The sequence below is a fragment of the Hypanus sabinus genome, chromosome 3 (assembly GCF_030144855.1).
Source record: "Hypanus sabinus isolate sHypSab1 chromosome 3, sHypSab1.hap1, whole genome shotgun sequence".
Lineage (NCBI taxonomy): Eukaryota > Metazoa > Chordata > Chondrichthyes > Myliobatiformes > Dasyatidae > Hypanus > Hypanus sabinus.
The window spans coordinates 58,653,376-58,680,303 of NC_082708.1; the positions used below are offsets into that span (position 1 = coordinate 58,653,376).

The 26,928-nt window shown below is 41.8% G+C and overlaps 1 protein-coding gene across 1 annotated transcript in view; it reads left to right on the top strand.

Moving 5' to 3' along the window:
* Positions 1-640: 640 nt before the first annotated feature.
* Positions 641-26,928, top strand: part of creg2 (cellular repressor of E1A-stimulated genes 2) — a 51,730-nt gene continuing 25,442 nt past the window's right edge. Inside the window, exon 1 of the mRNA XM_059964433.1 lies at positions 641-1,174. Within this exon, the coding sequence (XP_059820416.1) occupies positions 707-1,174 (468 nt within the window). The 5' untranslated portion in view covers positions 641-706. The remainder of the gene's footprint in view (positions 1,175-26,928) is intronic.

The following is a 26,928-nucleotide window of genomic DNA, read 5'->3' on the forward strand; positions in this document are numbered from 1 at the left end:
AAAATTAGTCAGTAAAGCTATTTAGATAATATGCTATTTTGTTGATCAATTGTTTACTTACCTTCATACAGGACAGAAATAGAGTAATACTCGTCAATGTGAGCCTTGTGGCACAGACAAATTTATAGCACTTAATGCATTGGAAACAGACCATATGGATAGTAGCACCTTCAGATCTTAACCAATCTTGGCAACAATCATTTTAACATGAAGAATATTAAGTATAAGATTATGCGAGACATAGATAGAGTGGACAAGTTAATATCAAATAGTAAAAATAAGAGACACTGTGTATGCAGACCCCCCCCCCCCACCCCGCCTTTTATTCCGGCGTCTTCCCCCCTTCCTTTTCAGTCCTGTAGAAGGGTCTCGGTCCAAAATGTCAACTGTTCATTAACATTGAAGCTGACTGACCTGCTTAAGTTCCTGTAGCATTTTGTGTGTGTTACTCTTGATATCAGATGGAATGTTTGCCAATGAATGTAACAGAAAAAGAAAAAAGTTGGGGAAAAATTCTCTAATTGTATTTCTTTCCGGTTTTGAGCCGCTGACAACGTTAAGACTCCAGGCTGGAATAAAGGAGAGTGCGCCTCTCATTCGCCACCAGATGGTGGTGCTTTCAAGTGGAGCGGTTCTGCAAGAAGCGGTACAGTACTGTATTTTTTTTGGTGTTTATTGAGGGGCTGTTTACCAGCAGACGGGAGCCATGGCCGTATGGCATCTGTTTACAGTGGTCTTGCTAGCTTGGATGGTGCACCGCAGCCGCTGCTACGTGATCGTCAACTCCGTGTCCTGGGCTGTCACGAACCAGGAGGAGACGGTGTCCACCGAGGACGAGGAGGAGGAGGGGGAGGTCCTGCCCAACCGCCTGTTCCAGAGCAGCAGCAACGGCGGCAGCATCTGGAAAGCCCCCTACCCCGCCGCGGTCTACCAGCCGCAGCCACAGCAGCAGGGTGACAGCGGAGAGCCCAGAACCGTGGCAAAACTGCAGAGTCACAAAGAAGCGCACGGCTTCCCCTCCAGGATGTTCTCCTACCGCAGAGATGCGCTGAGTGTGAAGGGGTTCGGACAGACACCCTCCGAGTCGCCTCATCGGAGGAGAGCACGGGTCGCACGCCACCTGCTTCAGTCCAGTAACTGGGGCTTCCTGGCCACCCTCTCCAGCCTGGAAAAGGTAGAGGCAGCTCCCCGTTCCCCTCGTACCCTTTCATGCCGAACAGATTGCGTTGCTTTTCAAAGTTATTTGACAATGCTGATAGACACAACCACGACCACGCTGCGGCAGAGTTCGATAACTTTGAAAGATTATTCCCCTTGAATGATACAAAATGCAGTTAGTTTGAGTGTTGTACCCAGCTTGAAAAAAAAACTACAGGTTTCCAACACTGCAGTTCCCCGCAGATTTCTGCACGGTTGGAAGAATTGTTTTAGCAATGTTGTTAAGTGTGGAGGAATGAATCATATCAATGAGAGGCAGATACAGAGCCAATCATCTATCTCGAGTACAACTGCTGCATATTATGTTAGTAAAAAGGTGCAAGTACTCACTGGGGAGAGAGATTTCAGCACCTTGTTTCAGGGAAAAAACATTTTCACATACAGATAGTTTGGTGTATAGGAAAGACTATTGGCCATCTCATTTGTTTAATTTGTGGAGTAATGGTTTTCATAAACAGAATAAGGCCAAGTACAACGTTAGCCTGTATAACATACAATGCAGCCTTTAAACACGCATTTCAGACAAATTGGTCCAATCCTACTAATGTATAACCTCTTTGGTTCCAAGAACATTTTTATCCTCAGTAACAGTGGGGTCCAATATTTGTGTTCTGAAGATCAGGCTGAAACATTCAACCAGAAGTGAGCCATCTCAGATCCCCATCATCACAAGTTGATCTTCAGTCAATTTTAGCTCATTCCACACAACTCTGAGAAAGCAGTCCTGACACTCCATGGGACCAGACAACATCCTGGCTGTCATACTGAAAATTTGTATCTATGAATTAGCTTTGCTCTGGCCAAGTTGTTCCAGTATCATCACAACACTGGCTTCTCTGACAATGTGGAAAATTGCCCAGGTTTGATCTGTTTCCAAAAAGCAAGACCGTTCCAATCCAACTAGTTATCACCCAATCAACATTAACAAAGTTATGAGAGTTATCACTAACAGTGCTGTGAAGCAGTGCTTATTCACCAAGTAACTGCTCAATCATGCCCTTTCTGGGTATTGCCAGGGCTCACCCAGACCGCAAGCCTTGATCTACACATAAACTATTGATCAACAGAGTTGATATGAGAATGACTAACTTTGACATCCAGGCAATGTTTGACTATGGTAAAACAGAAGTCAAGGGGCATCGGAAAGAAAGTAGTACAGTAATTGGAGTCATAGTTCGCACAAGGGAAGATGATGTGGTTGTTAGAGGTCATCATCCCAGTCCAATATGTCACTGCAGGAACTTCTCATAACAATGTCCTCGTCCCAACCATCTTCAACTGCATCATCAATTATCTTCCTTTAGTCATATGGGCAGAAATGTATATGTCTGATAACAATAGCAAAATATTTAATTCCATTTGCAGCAGCTCAACAAATGAATAGGTCTCTGCCTGCATACATCAAGATGAGACAACATTTAATGCTTAAGTCCACAACTGTCTACAACAAATGAGTCTTATCACTTACTCATGGCATTTAATGGCATTACACTGCTGAGTCATTTATCATGAACATCCCAAGAGTAACCACTTACCAAAAACTCAAATTGGGCCAGTAAAACTTGAGCAGGCAGAAGCTTGGCACATTGTAGTGAGGATCTCACCTCCTACTGACCCAAACCCTATGCACTATCTACATGTCATGAATCAGAAGTTTGATGGCATCCACTTGCCTTGTTGAGAGGGAGGCTCACAGTTGGTCAGGGTTGACCATGGATGTCATGCCCCAGCATGATGCACAAGCCAGGGCAGTATGATATGAAGAGCAATGAACAGACTCCCTCTCTCCACCCAGCTGATGAATCCAAATAAACAGTGGAGACCGATAGAGTTTGGCACCAGCAGGAGTTTCCAGTCAGCATTGAACTCAACATGGACTGCCTTAGGGACTCCAGCTTTTGATTTTTCTTGGGGTTTGCTCCCAAACCCTTCTCCCTGATTGGGGATAACCGCAGGGCAGCAAAGGGATCTGAGTTTTCCTTCTCCTAGATGAGCTACCAACCACTGCTGACGAGCCCATTCTGCCCGAAGCAACTGGTTTTCAGGTATCAGTAACCCGCTTTTTCCCTTCATCTGTCAGTAGAAATGGTTCCGCCTGGCTTAGTAGCTAAGCCACACATGAAGGCCAGGAGCTGGACTTGGCTTTCAGAGACTATTTGATGCAATTGGGAGCATTTAATAGTTAGTGGGAGCTTATCCCCACTACCACCCCAGCTATAGCAACCTTGAGGAATTCTGTTGAGAACACCGGCAAAAATGCATAAAACTCAATGCCATTCGTAGACAAGTGAGCCTGCCTGAGTAGCTTCCCACCCATCATCAGAATCATTAATTCCCCCCTCTACCATTGCACAGTAACTGCAACTTGTGTCAATTGAAAACTCTGACAACATCTCCCAAATTCTTGACCTCTATCATCATAGATGGCAGGTCCTCTTAACACATCACCACCTGCAGGTTCTCCTGTAAAACACTCCATCTTGCATTGGAAATATATGGCCAATCCTACACTGAGACTTGGCATAAATTCTGTAATTCTTCACTTAAAAGCAATGTAGAATTATCTCTTCCTTACCTATCTCCTATGGTCCACTTTTCTGTCCTATCAGATTAATTCCTCTCCAGCGTTGTACCTTTCCTTCCCATCAGGTTTCACTTATCACCTTCTAGCTATCCTCCTTCCTCTCCCCCCACCTTTTCACTCTGGCATCTTCCCCTTTTCCAGTCCTGAAGAAATGCGTCAGCCCAAAATGTCGACGTTTTTTTCATTTCCTTGGATGCTGCCTGACCTGCTGAGTTCCTCCAGCATTTTGTGTGTGTTACCTTATTTGAAGTCTACATAATTTCAAAAATCTCCCACCTCCTTCTCAAGGGCAGGTTGCAATGGGCATTAATTGCTGGCCAATAATGTCCGCCTTTTATTTATCCATTATTCATAAAAAATCTCAGAAGCCAACAGTCTCATCCCAAGAATTAACTGAAGGAATCTATGCTGCACTAATTTCAAGACAAGTTTCTTAGCTAGAGACTGAAATTGAACAGAGTATTCCAAGTACAATTTCACTAAATCCTTGTAACATTATATCAAAGTGTTTTGTTCTCCAACTTCTTTGAAGAAGAGTCTACATACCATTAAAACCCTAAGTGTTTTGTGACACACAACACCCAACATTTAACAGTTATTGTTACTTAAGAAATATTTTGTTCTTCTCTTCATTCTACTAAAGCGAGTAACCTTGTATTTTGTCATATTTTATTCCATCTGGCTCTTGCAGACTCCTTTAGCTGGTCCATGGCCATTTGTGAACCTTCACATCAGAATTTCTACCTAGTTTTATATCATTAACAATCTGAGATATATTATCATTTGCCTTTTATTTAAGTCCTTGATTGTAAGTAGCTGAAGACTATTCCCTGTGCCACTCTGGAAACAACTTGCCAACTTAATAAAGAAACAAATTATTCTGACATTATGTTGTCAATTAACCATTCTTCTATCCATTTTGATAACTAACAAACATTCATGTCATTATTGATCAAATATGTTTTACAAGCTACATACACCGTATCTCTGTTAATTATCATAAATAGTTTTTAGATTTGTTATAGGTAATTTGCCTTTCATAAAACTACTTTAACTCTGCTTAATTGTAGTGTGGATTTGTTAAATTATAGAAAAGTTCTTAAAAATGGAATATAGCACGTATATGGAAACTGATCACAAAGTAATTGGCCTGTACTTCCATTTTTCTCCGTCCATTCATAAGACCATGAGGTATGGGAGCAGAATTAGGTCATTTGGCCCATCAAGGCTGCTCTCCCATTTCATCATAGCTGACCCATTTTTCCTCTCAGCCTCAATCTTCTGCCTTCTTTCTGTATCCCTTCATGCCCTGACCAATCAAAAGTCTGTCAACCTCTGCCTTCAATATAAATAAGGACTTGGCCTTTTCAGCTGCCTGTTGCAAAGAATTCCACGGAGTCACCACGCTCTGGCTAAAGAAATTTCTCCACATTTCTGTTCTAAAAGGATTCCTCTATGTTCTTAACCTCTGGTCTTAGACTCTCCCACCATAGGAAACATCTTCTCCACATCAGCTCTATCAAAACCTTTCACCATTCAATAGGTTTCAGTGAGGTCACCCCTTATTCTTCTGAATTCCAGTGAATACAGACCTAGAGGCATCAAATGCTCTTCATTAGACAAGCCGTTCAAACCTGGAATCCTTCTCATGAACCTCCTTTGAACCCTCTCCAGTTTCAGCACATCCTTTCTAAGACTGGAGAGAGTCTGGAGGAAGTTCACAAGGATGATTCCAGGAATCCTTGTTACCATATGAGGAGATTTGGCAGCTTTGGCCTATATTCACTGCAATTTAGAAGAGGGGATCTCATTGAAACCTAACAAATGATGATAGATAAGATGGATGTGGAGAAGATGTTTCCAATAGTAGTGGTGTCCTGAACTAGAGGGTACAGACACAAGATTGAGGGGCGACCTTTTAAAATTGAGGTAAGGAGGAATTTTTTAGTTAGAGAGTAGTGAAATTGTGGAATGCTTTGCTGCAGTCAGCTGTGAAGGCCAAGTCCATGGGAATATTTAAAGTGAAAGTTGATAGTTTCCTGATTGGTCAGGGCATCAAAGGATATGGCAAGAAGGCAGGTGTATGGGGTTGAGTGGGATCCAGGATCAGCCACGATGGAACGCTGGAGCCCAATCAAAGCTTCTATGTCTTAAGGTTTTACAAGGTGCTCATTGTTTGCATCCTGCCAGTCAGCCACTGCTTTATCCATGCTAGAATCTTTCCTGTAATACCATGGGCTCATAGCTTCGTAAGTAGTCTCATGTGTGGCACCTTGTCAAAGGCCTTCTGAAAATCCAAGTACACAACGTCCATTGATTATTCTTTGTCTCTCCTGCTTGTTTTTTTCTTCGAAGAATTCCAACAGATTTGCCAGACAAGATTTTTCCTTGAGGAAATTATTCTGGCTACACCCTGTTTTATCATGTGCCTCCAAGTATCCCCAAATCACATCCTTAACAATTGACTCCAACATCTTCCCAACCACCGAGGTCAGACTAACCAACCTATAATTTCCTTTCTTCTGTCTCTCTCTCTTCTTAAAGAGTGGACTGGCATTTGCAAATTTCCAGTCTTTTGGAACCATTCCAGAATTTTGTAATTCTTGAAAGATCATTACTAATGCCTCCATAATCTCTTTAGCCACCTCTTTCAGAAACCTGACCTGTCCACCATCTGGTCCAGGTGGCTTATCTACCTTCAGACCTTTCAGTTTCCCAAGAACTTTCACCCTAGTAATGGTAACTTCATGCCTCCTGACACCTGGAACTTCTACCACTCTCCTCATGTCTTCCACAGTGATCCAAAATACTTATTCAGTTCATCTGCCATTTCCTCATCCCCATTACTACCTCTTCAGCATCATTTTTCAGCTGTTTGTTATCAACTCTTGCCTCACTTTTACACTTCTTGTATCTGAAGAAACATCTGGTATCCTCTTTAATATTATTGGCTAGCTTACTTTCGTATTCCATCTTTACCTTCTTAATTACTTTTTTAGTTGTCTTCTGTTAGTATTTAAAAGCTTTCCAATCTGCTAACTTCCCAGTAACTTTTGCTCTATTATATGCCCTTGCTTTGGCTTTTATGTTGGCTTTGACTTCTCCAGGTAGCCACGATTATGTCATCTTGCCTTTAGAATACTTCTTCCTCTATGTGATGTAAATATTCTGTGCCTTCCGAATTCCTTCCAGAAATTCTGGCTGTTGCTGTCTGCCATCATCCTTGCCAGTGTTCTTTTCCAATCAGTTGTGGCCAACTCATGTGTTGTGCCTCTATAATTCCCTTTACTGCACTGTAATACTGATACTCTGACTTTAGCTTCTCCTCCTCAAATTTCAGGGTGAATCAATCATATAATGATCACTTCCCCTAAGGGTTCTTTTGCCTTAAGCTCTCTAATCAATTCCAGTTCATCTCACAACACCCATTCCATAATAACTGATCCCCTTGTGGGCTCAACCATGAGCTGCTCTGAAAAGCCATCTTGTAGGCATTCTAGAAATTCCCCCCTCGGGATCCAGCACCAACCTAATTTTCCCAATCGATCTGAGTATTGAAATCCCCCGTAACTATTGTAACATTCCCCTTTTGCTAGGCATTTTCTATCCTCCATTGTAATTTGTAGCCAACATCTTTACTACTGTTTGGTGATCTATATATAACTCCCATTAGGGTCTTTTTACCCTTGGAGTTCTTTAGCTCTATCCACAATGGTTCAGCAACTTCTGATCCTATGTCATCACTTCCTAATGATCTGATTTAATTCTTACCAACAGAGTAACGCCACCCCCTCTGCCTTCTTGTCTGCCCTTATGATACAATGTGTATCCTTGGACATTAAGCTCCCAGCTATAGTCTTCTTTCAGCCATGTCAATGATGCATACATGCCAATCTCTAACTGTTTCACAAGTTCATCTACCGTATTCCATACACTGCACACATTCAAATATAACACCTTCAGTCCTGTATTCACCTTTTCAACTTTGTCCACCTTTTACACTGCAACTCATCCTGTTGACTGTAATTTTGCCCTATCATCAGCCTCTCCTTGCTAAGAGTCTCACTACGATCTGCATCTGTTTGTAAACCAACTACCTCATCCTCAGCAGTATCACTCTGCTTCCCATTCCCCTGCCCAATTTTTTTAAACCCTCCCAAACAACCCTTGCAAACTGCCCGCAAGGATATTGGACTGTCTTGGATTCAGGTGTACCTATCCTTTTTGTACAGGTCATACCTTCCCTAGCAGAGATCCCAAAGATCCATAAATCTGAATCCCTGCCCCCTGCAGCAGCCACTCATTCATCTGCCAGATCATCCTATTATACCCTCAATGGCGCTTTGCAAGGGCAGCAATCCAGAGATTACTACCCTGGAGGTCTTGCTTTTCAGGTTTCTACCGGGCACCCTAAAATCTCTCTCTTTAGAACCTCCTCACCTTGTTTACCTATGTCATTGGCTCCAATATATACCAGGCTCACCCTCGCCCTTGAAAATGCCATGAACATGATCAGAGACATCCCTGATCCTGGCACCAAGGAGGCAACATACCATCTGGTTGTCTCTATCGCGCCTACAGAACCTTGTCTCTGTTCCTCTGACTATGGAAACTCCTATCATCACTGCAGTCCTCTTCACCTCTCTGCTCTTCTGAGCCACAGCGCCAGACTCAGTGACTGAGACTCAGTCACAATGGCTCACCCTGGTAGGCCATCCCTCTCAGTAGTGTCTAAAGTTGTGTACTTATTATTAAGGGGAATGGCCACAGGTGTACTCTACACTGGCTGTACATTTCCCCTCCTTCTCCTGACAGTCACCCAGTTACCTGTCTCCTGCAACTTAAGGGTGATTATCTCCCTGTAGCTCCTATCTATCATCTCCTCATTCTCCTGTAGGAGTTGTAGGTCATCAAGCTGTAGCTCCAGCTCCAGTTCCTTAATATAGTACATTCTCTCAGGAGCTGCAATTCTGTGCACCTGGTGCAGATCTGTTTATGTGGGAGACCTCCAGTCTCCCAGACTTCCCACATCCCACACACAGAACAAAATACTGCCCCTAGAGCCATTCTCCCTAATCTACCCCGCCCTAACAGGTGAGGAATGAACAGGTAAGGACAGGAAGAGGGAGAGAGAGAGAGAGTAACTTACAAGACAGTTCATCTCCCCCCAAGCATGATGAGCCACAGCCATTCTAAACACCGGCACACTCCAAAACAATTGCTGCTCCACTTGCACTTGAATTATTTTTATTGGCCCTTTCTCATGAATCTCTCTTGCTGACTGTTCGCTCCTCAACTCAGAGGAATTGCAGTGAAACTCTGCCTTCAAAATCACGATCACCCTCCTGAATATATGGTATTTCTTTTGATGCGCCCCTTACATGGATTGTCCAACTCAGAGAAAACTGGCGTGAAGATTAGCTTTTAAATCTTGATCGTGGATCTGACTGAAAGGTAATTCTTTTCATGAGGGTACTCATGAAGTAGCAGAGAGAGTTACAGAAGGTAGTTCTATTCATGAGTAGTAGTGTTACATTTACTAACTTCCAATCACTGGGAAGATTATAGAAAATGAAGAACTCTGATGCAATGTTACTAACACATTCACTTTCCAAGTAGGCTTCTTCATTGGAACATCAGGTCAGATCCATAGACTTGTTGGATTTTAATCCTTTTAATTTGCTCAGGACATTTTCTTTAGTAGCTTTAGTTACTTCAAATTCTTCACTATCACTATCAGAATGGTCATCGTGTTGCTAAACTGGAGTGGTACTACCAAATGTACCCATGATACATTAGACAGGGTCCACCACTCTCTGTAATTTCTTCATTCTTGCGCTTTGGAAGTGCTGCACCTGACCATCCCAGTCAGGGTATTTTCAACAGTACATTGGTTGCATTGTTTTAGAGTGTTCAGTTTCCATAACCTCCTGAGGAAGTAAAGGCCCTGGTGGACCCTTCTTGTAATTACATCTATGTGCTGGGCCCAGGAGAAGTCATCTGATAAGTGAACACCCAAAAATTTAAAGCTGCCGACTCCCTCCATCACTAATCCCCTGATATCGACTGGCAAATGTTCACCCCCCCCCCCCCGCCCCTCCCCTACTTGAAGTCAACTGTTTGCTCTTTAGTTTTGCTGATGTTAAACGAGAAGTTGTTGTTGTTACAGGACCTCTCAAACAGGTGACTTTGTTGCTCCTGTACTCATTGCCACCTGTGATTCACTCCGGCAACAAATAACGTCATCAGCAATTGTAAAGATAACTTTGCATTTATGCTTGCCACACAGTCCAGTGTGTATAGAGAATCGAGCAGGGGGCTAAGTATGTGGCCTTAAGGTGCACCTATGTCAGTAGAGAAGAGATGTTGTTACCATTCTTCACTGACTGAGGTTTGCCAATGAGAAACTCAAGTATGAAGTTGCAGACAGAAGTCCAGGTCTTGAAGTTTGATGATGAGGTTGGATGGGATCATTGTGTTGAGCTGTAGTCGATGAACAGGTTCATCTGATGTCTGAGTTCCTGTTGGCCTGATAGTCCCGAGCAGAGTGAAGAGCGAGAGGAATCGCATGTGCTCTTGACCCATTTTGTGGTGGGTAAACTGGAGTGGACCAAGGCCACCTCTGAGGCAAGAATTGATTCATTCGATAACTAACCTCTTGAAGCACTTCATTATAATTCATTACCTGATGGTAGTCATCCAGGCAAGTCAACATGCTCTGCTTGGTTGCCTGCCACTTCAGACATTTTTGTGCATTTTGCATGGTGCATACCAACTATTAGTTTGGTATTTTAAATGATTTCTTTATCTCCTACTATAGATGACCTTAAAAGGCCATAAATTATAGGAGTAGAATTATGCCATTTGGCCCATGGGATATGCTCCCCCATTTCATCATGGCTGATCCACTTTCCCTCTCAGCACCAATCTCCTGCCTTCTCCCTGTATCCCTTCATGCATTTGGGCTACCCACTACCCATCAGGAATCTATCAACCGTCCGCCTTAAATATATGTAAAAACATGGCTTCCACAGCCACCTATGGCACAAATTCCCAGATTCACCACTCTCTAGCTAAAGAAATTCCTCCTCACATGTTCTAAAAGAACACCACTCTATTCTGAGGCTGTGTCCTCAGGTTCTAGACTCTCCCACCATAGGAAACATCCTCCCCATCTCCACTCTATCGAGGCCTTTCAACGTTCGGTAGGTTTCAATGAGGTCACCCCTCATTCTTCTGAATTTTAGTGAATACAGGCCCAGAGCCATCAAATGCTCTTCATATATTAAACCAATCCTGAAATCTTTTTAGTGAATGTCCTTTGAACCCTCTCCAGTGTCAGCATATTCTTTCTTTCTTTTTTTTTTCAAATTTTTTTTATTAGTTTTTCAAAAAATTTTACAAATTAAAAACCCCAAATCCCAATGAGGAACATTAAAACAGTGCAAAATTAAGCATACAATAGCAATATGTTACAAAGGAAGAGAATTTAGCAAAAAAAAAAGCACCTAAATTAAAGACAAGTAAACTCAATGTCCTCCCCAAGCCCCACAACACAAGAAAAAACAACAGCAACTCCAGACCAACCACAACACAATATAGAGAGTATAAGTCAGGACAGCCAAGCTCCCAGACTGTGAATACACTCAGCAACAGAGGATAATAATGCCTTCTACCAGAAAAAAAAAGGAGCTGAAAGCAAGGGACCGAAGAGAAAAAAAACCCTAGTCAAGAGGAAGGTTATGAAAGTACTCGATAAAAGGTCCCCAGACCTTATGGAACTTTAGATCCGAATTGAGAACTGAATAATGAATTTTTTCGAGGTTCAAACAGGCCATGATGTCGTTAAGCCATTGAGCATGAGTGGGCGGGGCAGCATCTCTCCATCTGAGGAGGATCAAGCGTCTAGCCAGAAGAGAGGCAAAGGATAATATTCGGCATTTGGTCGGACCCAGACATAAATCTGTCTCGCCCCAAAAACCGAACAGAGCAATTAAGGGGTTTGGTTCTAGGTGCTGATTCAGAATACACGATAACGTAGTGAAGACATCTTTCCAGAATTTCTCCAAGCTAGGACAGAACCAGTACATATGGATGAGAGAGGCCACACCCCTCTTGCATTTATCACAGAGCGGACTAACGCTAGGGTAGAATCGAGAATGTTTAGATTTAGACGTATGGGCTCTATGAACAATCTTAAACTGTAAAAGGCAGTGGCGAGCACAAAGAGAGGTTGAGTTAACCGATTTGAGAACTGAATCCCAGCTCTCCTCAGATAAGGAGATATTTAAATCCTGCTCCCAGGCCATTTTGATTTTATCCATGGGGGCCTGTCGTAAGGCCGCTAGTTTATCTCGGATGATTGATATTAAGCCTTTACCTAGTGGATTCATGGAAAGAAATAGGTCCATAGCATTTTTCGCAGGCATTTCAGGGAAGTTAGGAATTAAAGGAGCAATAAAGTGTCGGATTTGGAGATATCTGAAAAAATGAGCATTGGGCAGATTGAACTTAACAGAGAGCTGCTGAAAAGAAGCGAAGCGATTATCAATGAAAAGATCTTCAAAATGTCCAATGCCCTTCCCATACCAAACCTGGAATGCTGAATCGTATGTAGTAGGTAAAAAAAGGTGATTATGAGCAATAGGGCTGGAAACGGAAAACCCCTGGAAACCATAGCATTTCCTGATCTGAGCCCATATACGCAAAGTGTGTCTAACAAGAGGATTAGCTATTGATCTGGGCAGACTACTAGGGAGTGCAGAGATAGATAATTCTTTGGTGGAGCTCAGCTCCATCGCCACCCAGTTAGGGCACTCGGGTTGGCCATGGAAGAAAGACCAGAAGGTAGCACAACGTATATTAGCTGCCCAATAATATAAATGAAAGTTAGGTAAAGCCATGCCACCCTCTTTTTTAGATTTTTGGAGATGGATTTTATTAATTCTAGAGCGCTTATTCTGCCACAGATATGACAAAATAATAGAGTCTAAGGAATCAAAAAAAGATTTAGGAATAAAAATTGGGATAGATTGAAATAGGTATAAAAATTTGGGGAGAACATACATTTTAACAACATTAATACTACCTACCAAAGACATAGATAGAGGTGACCATTGTACCAGACTCTGTTTTATAGCATATGAAAGGTTGGCAAAGTTTTCACGAAAGAGATCTTTAAACTTCCTTGTGACTGTAATTCCAAGATAAGTAAATTGATTATGGACTACTTTAAAAGGGAGATCATGAAATGTTAGTTCTTGTGCTTCTTTATTAATTGGGAGAAGTTCACTCTTATGTGAATTGAGTTTATAGCTAGAGATCTGGCTATACTGGTCAAGAAGTGAAAACATTAGAGGTAAGGATGTAGATTGATTTGAGAGAAAGAGTAATAAGTCATCAGCATAGAGAGAAACTTTATGCTCAACACCCCCTCTCCAAATCCCAGTCAATTCAGGGCAGTTTCGAAATGCTATCGCCAGAGGTTCCATAGCCAAATCAAAGAGAAAGGGACTTAAGGGGCATCCCTGGCGGGTGCCACGTTTGAGTTTAAATACTTGGGATTTCTGAAAATTGGTTAAAACAGAGGCAGTAGGACACAGGTACAGCAATTGGATCCAAGAGATGAAACTTTGGCCAAGGTCAAATTTTTCTAAAACATCAAAAAGGTAGTTCCACTCTATACGATCAAATGCTTTCTCCGCATCGAGGGAAATAACACATTCAGGAGTCCCAGTTGGAGGTGAGTATAAGATATTAAATAAACGCCGAATGTTAAAAAAAGGGAAACGGTTTTTAATAAAGCCTGTTTGGTCATCAGAGATAATGGAAGGAATGACGGTTTCTAATCTATGAGCCAAAACTTTAGCTAAGATCTTTACATCAACATTGAGCAGAGAGATCGGCCTATACGAGGAACACTCTGTTGGGTCTTTGCCCTTTTTTAAAAGAAGAATAATAGATGCCTCACTGAAAGAGGGTGGCAGTTTGCCGTAATTAAACAAGTCAGATAATACTGAAAGTAACTGAGGAGAAAGAAGAGAAGAGAATGATTTATAAAATTCTACAGGGAACCCATCAGGTCCAGGAGATTTCCCTGAGGACAGTGCAGAAATTGCAGTAGATATTTCTTCTAATGACATAGGCGCATTGAGTTTGGCTTTGAAGTCAGATGAAAGTGAGGGGATATTCAGATTCTGTAAAAATTGATCAACAGAGATATTGTCATTCAGAGATTCAGAGGAATAAAGCCGAGAATAAAAATTTTTAAATGCGTCATTAATTTCTAAATGATCCGATGTAAAGTCTCCATTCTTCTGGATCTTTGTAATATGTTGTTTGGCTTTGGAACGCCTCAGCTGATTGGCTAGGAATTTACCAGACTTATCCCCATGAATGTAAAAGCGACTCTTGCTTTCGAGAAGTTGGCGTTCGACAGGTTGAGTGGACAGAAGGTTAAATTTAGTTTGGAGTTCAACACGCTTCTTGTATAATTCAGGGTTCTTAGTTTTGGCATATATTTGATCCAATCCTTTAATCTGGTTAATGAGGTCTAATCGATCTACACGGGATCTTCTGTTGAGATTTGCTGTGTAAGAGATTATTTGCCCCCTCAGATATGCTTTCATGCCATCCCAGACAATCTGGGATGGCACTTCAGGTGATGTATTAGTGTTAAAATAAAAGGTTATCTGATCCTTAATAAATTTTAAAAAATCATCATCCGATAGTAAAGTTGAATCAAACTGCCAGTGTTTATTCCTCTGAGGGAGACCAGGCAAATTCAGAGAGAGAGTAATTGGGGCATGGTCAGAGATCAGTATACTCTGATAGTCACAAGAGTGGGTAAATGGGATAAGTTGGTTATTGAGTAAGAAATAATCAATTCTAGTGAAGGTATGGTGAACATGTGAGAAAAAAGAATAATCTCTCTCCGTAGGATGGAGGAAATGCCATATATCAGAGATACCATAATTAGAGAGAAACGATTGGCTAGCTAAGGCAGATTTAGTAGGTGGTCTAGTAACAGAGGACGATCGATCCAAATTGGGATCTAACCAACAATTAAAGTCACCTCCCAGTATAAGAGAGTATGAGTTTAAGTCTGGTAGTGAGGAAAAAAAACGTTCAAAAAAATTAACATCATCAAAGTTGGGGGCATACAGGTTTGCTAGTGCAACTTTAGTGTTATATAGTTTACCAGAAACAATAATAAAACGGCCATTTATATCAGATATATTATTATGTTCAAAAGGAATATTTGAGTTAATAAGAATGGAGACTCCCCTAGCTTTAGCGGTAAAGGATGAATGAAAATGCTGACCCACCCACCTTGACAAAAGCCAGGAGTTATCAGAACAACAAATATGAGTTTCTTGAAGGAAAGCAATGTCAGCTTTGAGTTGTTTGATATGTGAGAATACCTTCCTCCTTTTAACAGGGTGATTCAATCCCTTTACATTCCAGCTCACGAATTTAAGTGCACTAGCCATTATCGATTACTAATGCATAAAAGGCAGAAGGCATATAAAAAGTCAAGCAGTACAATAGCAGTCAGGGAGCAGAGATGTAAACATAAATTCGTAAAATCAAAACATATACATGTCCTGAGCAATAAAGAGATATAATATATACAGTGAGTGATGTTGGAACTAGAAAACCCACCCCACCCAAACGACCCAAAACTAGACGGCTACCAAAACAAGTAGCTCGCTCTACCAAAAAAATTAACCCAAATACAACTTCCAGATCTGTGTCATTAACAGCAGTTCCGTGTAAATACTATAACAAATAGTAACTAGTTTATGCACTAAAAAAACATAACTACAGATTAGAACACCTTCTGCAGGAATATAAAACTTAATACAGAGAAAATCGGAAGAGGACCAAACCTAACCTTCCAGTGAAAAAATTATAGAAGAATAAAGTAAGAGAAAGGAAAAAAAAGGGATAAAAAAAAGAGAGGAAGGGGAAAATTATAAATTCAAGACGAGTATTTATCAACCACGTACAGAGAGGAGAGAAAAAAATTCAGAAATTGGAAAAAAGGGGGTGAAGAAAAAAAAGTATAATAAAATAAATAAATATAAAAAGAAGGAAAAATAGATCGGCAATTAAACTGTGAACCAACAAACAGGAAGGCCTTCACTGAAGACTTCAAACCTCCAAAACAAGTTAATGTCAGTTGTAGAACTCTGTAGATAAAGCTGTACAACAATAAAAGATAGATTACACACACACCAAGTCCAGGGAGAGATTGTCAACAGCCCTTAGAGTTTCGATGAATAATGTCTGAATGATTCAAGTAAAGTCTGAGTCCAGAAAAAGTAATTTTACTACGATAAGTACTTATCCACCATTTTAGGAGGTCTGATCGGGTTCCGAAGATGACTGGATAGCCGGAAGACTTACCACAAATGCTTCAGCTTCCTTGGCTGACTTAAACCATTTGTATTTCCCAGTGTTAAGTTTGATTCGTAGATCAGCAGGGGAACGAAGAGAGGGTTTAAAACCACGATCAAAAAGCACTTTCATTGCACCTTTAAACTCAGCGCGCATCTTTAAGGTCTGGGGTGCAAAATCTTCCACAAAGCGAATGGTTGTATCCTGGAAAATAAAAGAACCTCTGCGACGTGCCTCTATGATCAGACGGTGTTTTACCTGGTATTGATGGAAGCACAAGATTACTGGTCGCGGGCGGTTGCCCAGAATTCCGGAGGGAACGTAGACCCGGTGTGCCCATTCGAGCTCAGGCAGGTTCGGGAGCAAATCTTTCCCGAATATCTCACAGAGAAAATCGGCGAAAAACTTCACTGTTGATCCCTGTTGGGTGGCCTCTGGCAATCCAAGAATTCTAAGATTGCAGCGTCTGCTGCGATTTTCGAGATCCACCGTTTTGAAAAGGAGTTTGTTACACTTTTCCTCCAAGCTGGAACAGAGAGTCTCCAAGTATCGAACACGACTTTCTAAATCGTCAGAAGTCGAATCGATGCGAGATAAGTGTTGGGCATGCTTGCCCACCTTGTCGTTGATTTGATCAATCTTGACCTCCAACTGTTTGAAAGCGATTTTGAATTCCTTTAAAATTTCGTCTCGGAGCTGACCGAGCGCAGCCAGGGTCTCGTCTGAGAGAGCCGGAGCTTCCCTTCTCCCGGATTTAGAGCTCTTGCTAGACATTGTAAGTTAGAGGTGTTCACAGGCAAGTAAGAGGTACCGAAAAAGTTCCCGACTAAGGTTTAAAAAATGGAGACATTTAGTGCAAAGATAGCGACAGTAACGGAACAGAAGTTCGGAGCAGCTAAGCAATCGCCATCTTACCGGAAGTCCTCCAGCATATTCTTTCTAAGATGAGAGGCCCAAAACTGCTGACAATGCTCCAAGTGAGGCCTCACCAGTGCTTTATAAAGTCTCAACATTATATCCTTGTTTTTATATTCGAGTCCTCTTGAAATGGATGCTAACATTACATTTGCCTTCCTCACCACCACTCAACTTGCAAATTAACCTTACAAAAAGAAAAGCTTACAAACGGTTCAGAGAGCTAAGTAATGTTAGAGATCCAGAAGATTATAAGGCTAACAGGAAGGAGCTTAAGAAGGAAATAAGGAGAGCCAGAAGGGGCCATGAGAAAGCCTTGGACTTTTCTCCTTGTAGCGACGGAGGATGAGAAGTGACCTGATAAAGGTGTATAAGATGATGAGAGGCATTAATCGTGTGGATAGTCAGAGGCTTTTTCCAGGGCTGAAATTGTTGCCACAAGAGGACACCAGTTTAAGGTGCTGGGGAGTAGGTACAGAGGAAATATCAGTGGAAAGTTTTTTACTCAGAGAGTGGCAAGTGCATGGAATGGGCTGCCAGCAATGGTGGTGAAGGCGGATACGATAGGGTCTTTTAAGAGACTTTTGGATAGGTACATGGAGCTCAGAAAAATAGAGGGCTATGGGTAAGCCTAGTAATTTCTAAGGTAGGGACATGTTTGGCACAACTTTGTGGGCCGAAGGGCCTGTATTGTGCTGTAATTTCTATGTTTCTGAGTTTAGGGAATGCTGCACAAAGACCCTTTGTACCTCAGAGTTTTGAATTTACTCACCATTTAGAAAATAGTCTACCCTTTTATTTCTTCTACCAAATTGCATGTCATACACTTCCTGACACTTTATTCTGTCTGCCAGCTCTTTGTCCATTTTCCCAATCTGTCTCAGTCCTTCTGTAGCCTCTCTAATTCCTCACAACTACCTTCCCTCCATCTATCTTTGTACCATCCATAAACTTTGTAACAAAGCTGTCAATTCTGTCATTCAAGTCATTGACCTATAACATAAAAATAATCGGTCCCAACACAGACCCCCTTGTGGAACACTACTAGTCACCAGAAGCCATTCAGAAAAGGCTCCCTTTATTCCCACTCTTTGCCTCCAACCAATCAGACACTGTTTTATCAATGTTAGTATCTTTCCCTTAATACCGTGGGCTTGTTAAACAGCCTCATGTGTGGTACCTTATCGAAGGCCTTCTGAAAATCCAAGTAAACATCATCCACCAATTCTCCTTTGTCTATCCTGCTTATTATTTCTTCACAGAATTTCAACAGATTTGTCAGGTAAGATTTTCCCTTGAGGAAACCATGCTGACTATGGCCTATTTTGTCATCTTCCCAACCACTGAGGTCAAACTAACTGGCATACCATACCAGCCACTTTCTCTAACTGCCTGTACAATATGGACATTAAGTTCCCAGCTATAATCGTATCTCAGCCATGATTCAGTGATGCCTACAACACCATACATGCCAATCTGTAGCTGTGCTACAGCACCTCGTCCCATTGACTGCTGTTCTATCCTGCCATCACTTCTCCTTGCTAGGAGGCTCACTACACACTGCCTCTGTTTGTAAACCAACTACCTCATCTTCAGCACTAACACTCTGCTTCCCATCTCCCTGCCAAATCTGTTTAAACCCTCCAGAACAACTCTAGCAAACCTACCCGCAAGATATTGAACCCTCCCAGGTTCAGGTGTAACTTGACCCTTTTGTATGGGTTGTAACTTCCCCAGAAATGACCTAATGATCCATAAATCTGAACCACTGCCCCCTGCACCACTTCCTCAGCTACACATTCACCTGCCATATTATCCTATTCTTACCCTCACTGGCATGTGGCACAGGCAGCAATCCAGAGATTACTACCCTGGAGATCCTGTTTCTCAGCCTTCTACCTAGCTCACTAAAATCTCTTCTCAGGATTTCCTCACCTTGTCTACCTACGTCATTGGTTATCTTCCACCTTACCCACTTTTAATCTTAATTCACTTCTCCGATAGGTATTTTTGATTGCCCAATACTTGTTCTAAAATGCCAACCAACTCAAATGTGCCAGGTTTCTTGGCAAAGATGGATATTGTTTTCTGATTCGCTTTTTAAATTCATTATTATATTTTCCTGTGCTTTGTGTCTCTCCATGGTGAAGGTCAGTCCAGACTTTATGACCTATGGTAATTGGTACACGCCATTGAAAAGGAGCACCCAGAGGTGTGGTGGTCTCCGTGAACGACTCCTTTTCCAACACTCACTGTTGCTTTAGTTCACAAGAATGTGCTGAATATGAAATGATGATCACACAGCAAAGCAGGCGAGAAAAGGATAGTTTACAACAAATGTTTTAATCATTTAAAAGGCCACTAACTGAGGATAGGAATATAAATATATAATTTAGGTAGATGCTGAAATATAAATCAGCAATGAATGAAACTGAGCTTCAAAATCCATTATTTTTATGTGGGTGGATTGTAAGTAGTGGTGTTGGTTTACTCAGTAGTAATTATGGATAATATTCCATTAAATGCTCACTTAAAGTATCAAAGCATTAGATTTTCATGATACTTTACAGTGAAATAAATTCTTAAATAGCTTAAGTCCACATCAGTTCAAGTGCATTCTCTTGATTCTGTTGGAGATGACTTTCACGGTCCATCTATGCAGGAGAACTGAATTATTGATTGTGATTTCTGCATTGAACTATGTTTCTCAGTAAATACTGAGTTACCATCTGCTTAGTGATACAATCAGTACAAATACAAGGAGTTTTTGCCCCTATAACAGTGCAAAATTCTGAGCTAGTGTACACTCAATGCAGAAAGTTGGGTACACAAGTCTAAGTTGGAGGTCCAGAGGAAGGTAAAAAGATACAATCAATAGAGCTGTACCTCCTTGGACCCACCTTCAATTCTGAACTCCTCTATGTTCCCTCTGGGTGCTACTGTACCCCTAAAGTACTGTATGTGGGTTTGTATGTTAACCTATAAGAAGCCTATAGTGTGTAAGTGAGAGGTGAAATTTGAGGGTAGCTAATGGGAACATGTGGAGACTAGACAAAGGAAAATATGTAGGGGGGATTGGAACCCTTTGTGAGTTGGCATTGACTCGTTGGGCTGGAATGCCTTCCATCTATGTCGTAAGGAAATAGGGAGATATAAATGGAGAAGGCATCTTTCAGGTAAGATGTGCAACTAAGAGTTCACTGGCTGTCGTTGGTGCACGTATATTTAAGATCCATAATACACAGAAGTTCAACCCATGTTGAAGTTTTAAATTAGAGCATGGGTCTTATCCCCGGCATGCTTGTGAATATTCATCTGCAAGCAACAAGTAAGAAGTTAAGAACTGACTTGTCATCATAGTCTCTTTGTTGTTTGTGGAAGCTTGCTGTGTTTTTTTTAGCTGCCATTAGTAACTACATCTTAAAGTACTTTAGAATGTGCTAAAGTGGTAAAAGGAGTAGTTTGGACAAGACATTGCTGAATAAACCAAGCTGCTCAGGGGCCAGTCATACGGTGTAGGGCCACAAGGAGGCACAGAGGAGCGACAAAGCACAGTTAGACCATTCTTTTCATGGGGAGTGTGAGTAGAATGCTCGATGCTTTGAACTCACAATGTGGAGTATCACAGCCATAAACGTACGTTCCATTACTTTGTGGTGAATCGCCATCATATGTATAATAAATAATAATAATACGTAAACGAGGGCAATCAGATCTAATAAAACAGATTTCCAGCTTCATGCTTATATTAGTCCCTAATAGTGCCTTGAAAAATATATTTTTTGAGTAGTTGGCAAACATTAAAATTAATGTATTGTGTAGCAGACAAAAATTAAAATTGTAAAAGCATATTTAACAAAAAAGTCCTGATGTTTTACAGTGAAATGTGATACTGTACTCTCCCCGTGACACTTGAATTGATTGCTGCTGCAATGACTCGACGGGTGCTTTTATGGGCAGTGTTTATGTTTCAAGTTAAACATTACACAAGAATAGAGCATTGGTATGTCCAGTTACATCTGAATTCATGATTAGGTGTTTGTTCAACCCTGGTTGCTATTTATTTTATTATGACCTTGAGCAGTTACCAGTGTGGTATATGATTAGGATAACAGTGGGATGTACTGTTTAGACATCTTAGAGACAACAATTTGAAGTCCATGCAGACGAAAACAATCCTTTAAAGAAATCTTTGATTTTAAGCATCCCTTCATGAAATATTGTAATTATTCCTTTAGATTATTACCCTTCATTCCCAGTGTCACACACAGCTGGCAAACATCCATTTAAAATCAGATACTATAAATAGCTTGTCAGCAGAATGTCATTGTTTAAATTGATTTGTGGCAGGTTAGCTGAGTCATTGAAAATAAATTTAACTGTCAAGTTGACCAAGTGAGTTTCACTTTACAGGACACAGGGCTTGGAGCGAGAGTGAGAGCGTTTAAAAGAGTTGGGCCTAGGGGCTTGCTTGTGAATCTCACTTTATGAGACAAAGGATGGAATGAGAGCAGTAGATTTTAAAAGAGGTAGTCTTGGGGCTTGCTTGTTGGTTTCACTTCTTCATTCTTTTAAATTCCAATGGACAGTGGCATAACCAACTCAAGCTTCTCTCATGGGATGACTTTTAGCAAAGGAAGCAAACTAATGGACGTTCTCTGCATTTCCTCCAATATCTTCAAGTCATTATCGAATCTTCTTTTGAAGTTCCTGCATTTGCCACCCAATCTATTCCAAATCCTGACCTCTCCCTTTGGAAAAACATGGTTCTTATGTCACCTGTTGTTCTTACACAAATTATTTTAAATCTGCTTCCTTCGCTCTCATTTCATGCCATCCCCCATAACTTGGGGAAGGGAAGGAAAAAATTGAACAATTGTTTTTTTTTGTTCTATTCATTCAGTCAGAGAGAAAATTCCTTCCAGTTATTAAAAGACAGGTACAGGTGTCCCCCGTTTTTTGAATGTTCGCTTTACGACACCTCGCTGTTACGAACGACTTACATTAGTTACCTGTTTTTGCTAACAAAAAGTGTTTACATTGTTACGATAAAAAGCAGCACGCAAAAAAGGCAGCGTGCGTAAAAATTCCAGTGGATTAGGGTTCCAGGGAATCCCCTGGAACTGCATTCTAGCCGCCATTGCTTAAACACGTGCTTGTGCGCATCTGTGTTTATTTTGTGCATCCGTTAGCAAGATGAGTTCTAAGGTATCGGAAAAGACTAAAAGAATTCATAAGGGTGTTACACTTAGCATAAAACTAGACATAATTAAGTGTTTCGATCGTGGTGGATGAAGTAAGGACAAAGTGAGTTTGGTTTGTGGAAGCTGACAAAAATGATGTTGAAGAGGTTTTGGCATCCCACAACCAAGAACTGATAGATGAAGAGCTGATAAAGAGGAAAGGATAACAATCGAAACCGAACACAGTAGTGAACGAACCAAAAGTGAAGTCATCCAGGAGTTGAATTGAAGCAACTGCATGAGATTCTTGCTGCGATTGACAACGCTGCAATGATTGCAGAAAAGTACGACTTTAATTTTGTAACGGTACCTAGGTTTAGGGCATATTTGCAGGATGGTTTGAGTGCTTACAAAGAACTATATGATAGAAAAATGCACGAGGTTAAGCAGTCAAGCATAATGTCGTTTTTCAAGCCTTCCACATCAGCCACAGCAGACGATGAACCTCGACCTTCGACATCGAGGCAGGCAGATGTAGAAGACGTTAGTGACCTGCCTGCCCTGATGGAAACAGACGACGATGAGATGATACCCCAGTGTCCCACCACCCCAACCTCTGACAACTCAGCCTAACACACCATCATCAGTGTGGTCGCTGTCTTCCCGATTCAGTAAGTGATACTACACTGTACATACATTATTTCTACTTTACATAGGCTCTGTATTTTAATGTGTTATTTGGTATGATTTGGCAGCTTCGTAGTTTAAAGGTTCCTGGAAAGAGTGTTTCTGCCAAGAGTGCTTGCGCCGAGGGCTTCTGCCGAGAGCACTTCATTTGCGAGAGATTTTCGCACGGTGGACAGCACTGCAATAATTGCAGAAAAGTATTCCTACTTTATATAGGCTGTGTATTTATCATATCATTCCTGCTTTTACTATATGTTACTGTTATCTTAGGTTTTATGTGTTATTTGGCATGATTTGGTAGGTTAATTTTTGGGTCAGCGAATGCTCACAAATTTTTCCCATATAAGTTAATGGTAATTGCTTCTTCACTTTACGACGTTCCGGCTTACGAAACATTTCATTGGAATGCTCTACCTTCAGATAGTGGGGAAAACCTGTGTTCCTACTTCACAACCTGTAGACAGGCAGTTCAAAGAATGACCTACACAATGTCACCTTGGTACTCTCTTCTCTCTTGATCAGTAAATTTGCCGCTGACGCAACATTAAGAGTTGGTTTTGATTGTGAGAAAGGTTATCCTAGATTACAGGAAGATCTTGATCAATTAAGGTAATGGGTCAAGGAGTGATGGTCGGGCACTGCTGAGTGTATTGGAACAGAGGGACCTGCATTGTTAGTTGAAAGCAATACCACAGTAGACAGGGTGGTGACAAAGGTATTTAGCATATTGGCATTCATCAGTCAGGGCATCAAGGATAGGAGTCGGGCATTACGTTGCAATTGTATAAGCCGTTGGTGATGACACACTTGCAGTACTGTGTACAATTTTTTCTTGCTCTGTTGTAAGAAGGATATAGTTAAACTGGTAAGAGTGCAGATAAGATTTACAAGGATGTTACTAGGACCTGCTTTATAGGGAGAATTTGGCCAGGCTAGGTTTTGTTCGTTGAAGAATAGGAATATGAGAGTCGACCTTACACAGTTTTATAAAATCATGAGGTGGCATAGTTAAGGTAGCGGTCTTTTCATGGTAGGGGAGGGCATAGATTTAGGGTGGGGGGAAACAATTAAAAGGGCCCTGAGGGGCAACATTTTCCAGAGAGTGGTGAATATATGGAACAAGCTGCCAAAAGAGCCAGGTATAGTAGCATCATTTAAGAAGCACTTGGATAGGTACATGCTGGAGTGCAGGTTAGAGGGATATGGCAGGAACATGGGAAATTAGGACTAGATGAGAGGGCACCATGGTTGGTATGGACTCATGCACAAGGGCCTTTATCTGTGCTATACAATGATTGACGTCTATTATGTAATGGAGGTATTAAAATACTTGACAGTACCAAGAGCATTGTATGTCTGAACATTTAGTCAAAGCCTTGATATGCTAAACAAGTCCACATGTAGAAAGGAGCACTACCATTACCATGTTTGCTGAAAATGATGGCATTTTCTGCAAAATTATACCTTAGAGCACAAAATAATGATGCACAGCTCACTGGCACCATACAAAAGAAATGCTTTAAAAGGTCACATTAAGAAGAGCTGTCTGATGACTAACTCAGAGTTGTTAAATTTTACCAACAGGAGATTCAATGTCTGAGAAAATAGGGTTGATCCCCTAGGAATATAAATAAGGAAATCGTCTCTGATACAAACTTAAAAATAAGAGAAAATCTGCAGATGCTGAAAATCCAAGCAACACACACAAAATGCTGGAGGAACTCAGCAGGTCAGGCAGCATCTGTGGGAACGAAGAGACAGTCAGTGTTTTGGGCCAAGACCTTCAACAGGTGAATAGAAAATGAGGAGTTGGAGTTAAAAGGTGGGGAGAGAAGTACAAGATGATAGGTGAAACTGGGAGGGGGAGAGATGGGAAGTTGGTGAAAGAGATGCAGGGCTGGAGAAGGGGGAATCTGATAGCAGAGGACAGAAGGCCATGGAAGAAAGAAAAGGGGGAGGAGCACCAGAGGGAGGTGATGGGCAGGTGAGATAAGGTGAGAGAGGGGAAAGGGGATGGGGAATAGAGAAGGAAGGCAGGGGGCATTACCAGAAGTTCGAGAAATAGATGTTCATGCCATCAGGTTGGAGGCTACCCAGACGGAATATAAGGTGTTATTCCTCCAGTCTGAGTACGGCCTCATCGTGACAGTGCAGGAGGCCGTGTACTGACATGTCGGAATAGGAATGGGAAGTGGAATTAAAATGAGTGGCCACTGGGAGATCCCGCTTTTTCTGGCAGACAAGCTTGGTCTGTTTTCAAAGTCGGAATGTATTACAACTCTTTCCTGATAACCACCGTATCCTGTAGGCTGGATGTTCACTTCTCTATTCTTTGTTTTTGTAAATATAAATTGCAGGTCCATTCCTCATTTTCCTATTTTCCCAGTTTCACTGGGCCTGACTTCTTTCTTTATAAATTGCTTTGCAAGTGTTTTTACAGATCTGTATCCTGGCAAGAGATAGGGAGGTATTCCTGGTGATTCCAGGAGAGGATGGGAACCAGGACGGGAAAGTAAGTTATTCCTGCTTTTCCATGCCCACAATGATAACCTTAAAAAGATGAATTGTGTTAGCTGGCCGTTGTTCCAAATCACAACAGTTGACTTGGTTGTGGTTAGTTAACAACACTGAGCACCAATTTTGCAAACGCATAGGAGACACAAGAGAAATCTTGAGCAAGACATAATCTTCTATATGGCCCGTGCACCAAGAGCATTTGTGGAAGCAAGAGGATAGAGACTATTTTAAAGCAACACACACACAAAATGCTGGAGGAACTCAGTAGGTCAGGCAGCATCTATGGAAATGAATAAACAGTTGATGCTTCGGGCCGAGACCCTTCATCAGGATGGGAAAGGAAAGGGGAAGATGCCAGAATAAGAAGGTTGGGGGAAGGGGAAGGAGGACAAGCTAGAAGGTGATAGGTGAAGTCAGGTAGGTTGGGGAAGAGGGATGAAGCAAGAAGCTGGGAAGTGATAGGAAGAAAAGGTAAAGGCCTGGAGAAAAAGAAATATGATAGAAGAGGAGAGGACCATGGGAGAAAGGGAAGGAGAATGGGACCAGAGGAGGTGATAGGCAGGTGAGTTGAAGAGATAAGAGGCCAGAATGGGGAATAGAAGAAGAGGGAAGAGAGAGGGGGAAAATTGATGTTCATGCCATCAGATTGGAGGCTACCTAGATGGAATATGAGGTGTTGCTCCTCCAACATAAGAGTGGACTCTTCATGGCAGAAGAGGAGGCCATTTATCGACATGTCAGAATGGGAAAGGGGATAGGAATTAAAATGGTTGGCCACAGGGATACCTGCTTTTTGAGGATGGAGCGGTGGTGCTCGGCAAATCGGTCCCTCAGTCTATGTCAGGTCTCAGTCATGTAGACGAGGCCACATCAGTAGCACCAGATGCAGTAGACAGCCCCAGCGGATTTGCAGGTGAAGTGATGAATGGACACTTGGTGAAAGGAGAGAATGGGCAATGTCACCCACTCCTAAATATATCCACTGAGAAGCATAAGAGCACAATTCCAGGGAGGGACTGGTCTCTGCGGAAAGTGGAGAGTTGGAGTGGGGGAGGTAAAGATGTGTTTGGTGGTAGGATCCCACTGAAGATGGCGAAACTTGCAGAGAATAGTGTGCTGTCAGTGTTTTAGGTTGGACCTGTCGATTATTCAATGACCTCCCCAGGTGCTGCTTGACCCACTAATTTCCTCCAGCAGTGTGTTTTTCTCATTTGTGTGTGAAGTTCTCGGGTGTGTATGGAGTTCTCGGGTGTGTATGGAGTTCTGAGGTGTGTGTGAAGTTCTCGGGTGTGTATGGAGTTCCCAGCTGTGTATGAAGTTCTCGGGTGTGTGTGAAGTTCTCGGGTGTGTATGGAGTTCTCGGGTGTGTATGGAGTTCTGAGGTGTGTGTGAAGTTCTCGGGTGTGTATGGAGTTCCCAGCT